The sequence below is a fragment of the Homarus americanus genome, unplaced genomic scaffold (genome assembly GCF_018991925.1).
Source record: "Homarus americanus isolate GMGI-L3 unplaced genomic scaffold, GMGI_Hamer_2.0 scaffold14730, whole genome shotgun sequence".
Lineage (NCBI taxonomy): Eukaryota > Metazoa > Arthropoda > Malacostraca > Decapoda > Nephropidae > Homarus > Homarus americanus.
This window is the reverse complement of record NW_024741462.1, coordinates 376,776-378,130: the sequence shown is the minus strand read 5'-3', so window position 1 is coordinate 378,130 and position 1,355 is coordinate 376,776. Positions and strand designations below refer to the sequence as shown.

Genomic DNA, 1,355 nt, shown 5'->3' with positions numbered 1-1,355 from the left:
GGGCACTGCCATGGCCCCCAGGGGACTATCAAGGCCCCACCTATGGACAGGGGGCCCATGGGACTACCAGGACCAGGAACCCATGGAACTACCATGGCCAGGGGCCCTAGAATGGCCAAAGGCCCCTTGGGATTATCACTGCAATGCATTTTACAGACTGTTTTTATCTCCTATAGCGCCTAAGTTATTAATATTTTAAAAACACCAGCCCGCCATCCCACCTCTGTCTGTCTCAGTTGCCGCGTGTGTATCGTATATCGTCGGAGTAACAGTTGCTTCTCATGTGTCAATTTACTGCACTTAAACCTCTCTCATACTCGTTCATAATGCCCAAACACAAGCCAACCTCTGGCCCTATTCCTCCAGTGAAGAAACAGCACTCTGTGATGACCCTGGAAGAAAAAGTGGCAGTGTTGACTTAATAAAAGGCAGCATGCCGATCGCTGCTGTGGCACCGAGGTCAGGCAGAACGAATCAAGATTCAGGAGAGGGAAATTCATGAAACTGTGTCTACAAGTGCCTCATTTACTGCTAAGGTGACTAGCCAGGTTAGTGACATACCTCTAGTGAAGGTGGAGAAGGCATTAAACATCTGGGTGGAGGATATGAACCAGAAACATGTCCCCATCGACGGCAACATGCTCAGGGAGAAGGCACCGAGTCTTTATGACCAGTTTAAATCTGAGGTTCCTGAGGCCAAGGCATCCACCAGCTCTAAGAAAAGTTTTAAGGCCAGTGCAGGTTGGCTCAACAGTTTCAGGAAGCATTTCAACCTGAAAAATATTAGATTCACTGGCGAATCGGCAACGGTGGAAGAGGCAGCTGCACGGGTGTTTCCAGAAGAATTCAGGAAATTGATTAAGGAAAATGGATAGCTGCCCATATCCTCCCCTGCATCATTATCTGAACTTGACGATCCCCCACGGTGATGTGGGAAGGGGATGAACAATCTCAAAACAACAACACATGTCTGTCTACATACAGGTAATGTCTGTGTTCTATTAGCGCTGTTATGCACTTGATACAGATTACAGTATATTAAATTACTGTTGGGATTTATGAGTTCTCGTGTACATGTACGTATATACTGTATAGTGATTTAACAGCGATTTAGGGGATTTTTAGTAGTGTTTCTGACTTTACACGTTTTTTGGCTTTACGCAGAATCCCAGGAACGTAACCCCCTCATAAGTTGCAAGTCTACTGTAATCACAATTGTCTATGAGCAGTTGAGATTTAAAAAAATGTTCTTGGACAGACACATTGAAAGATTTGGAAATGCATGGAAAAGGTACGTAGAATTAAGTAGAATAAATATTATGGAAACTTGTATTTATTATACACAGAGTAACAAT

At 44.2% G+C, this 1,355-nt stretch overlaps 1 protein-coding gene across 1 annotated transcript; it reads left to right on the top strand.

Moving 5' to 3' along the window:
• The first annotated feature begins 326 nt into the window (after window positions 1–326).
• LOC121875908 lies at window positions 327–875 on the top strand. The gene is made up of 2 exons (XM_042380651.1): window positions 327–404; window positions 537–875. The coding sequence occupies exons 1-2, from the start codon at window positions 327–329 to the stop codon at window positions 873–875; spliced, it is 417 nt and encodes a 138-aa protein (XP_042236585.1).
• Window positions 876–1,355: the final 480 nt, after the last annotated feature.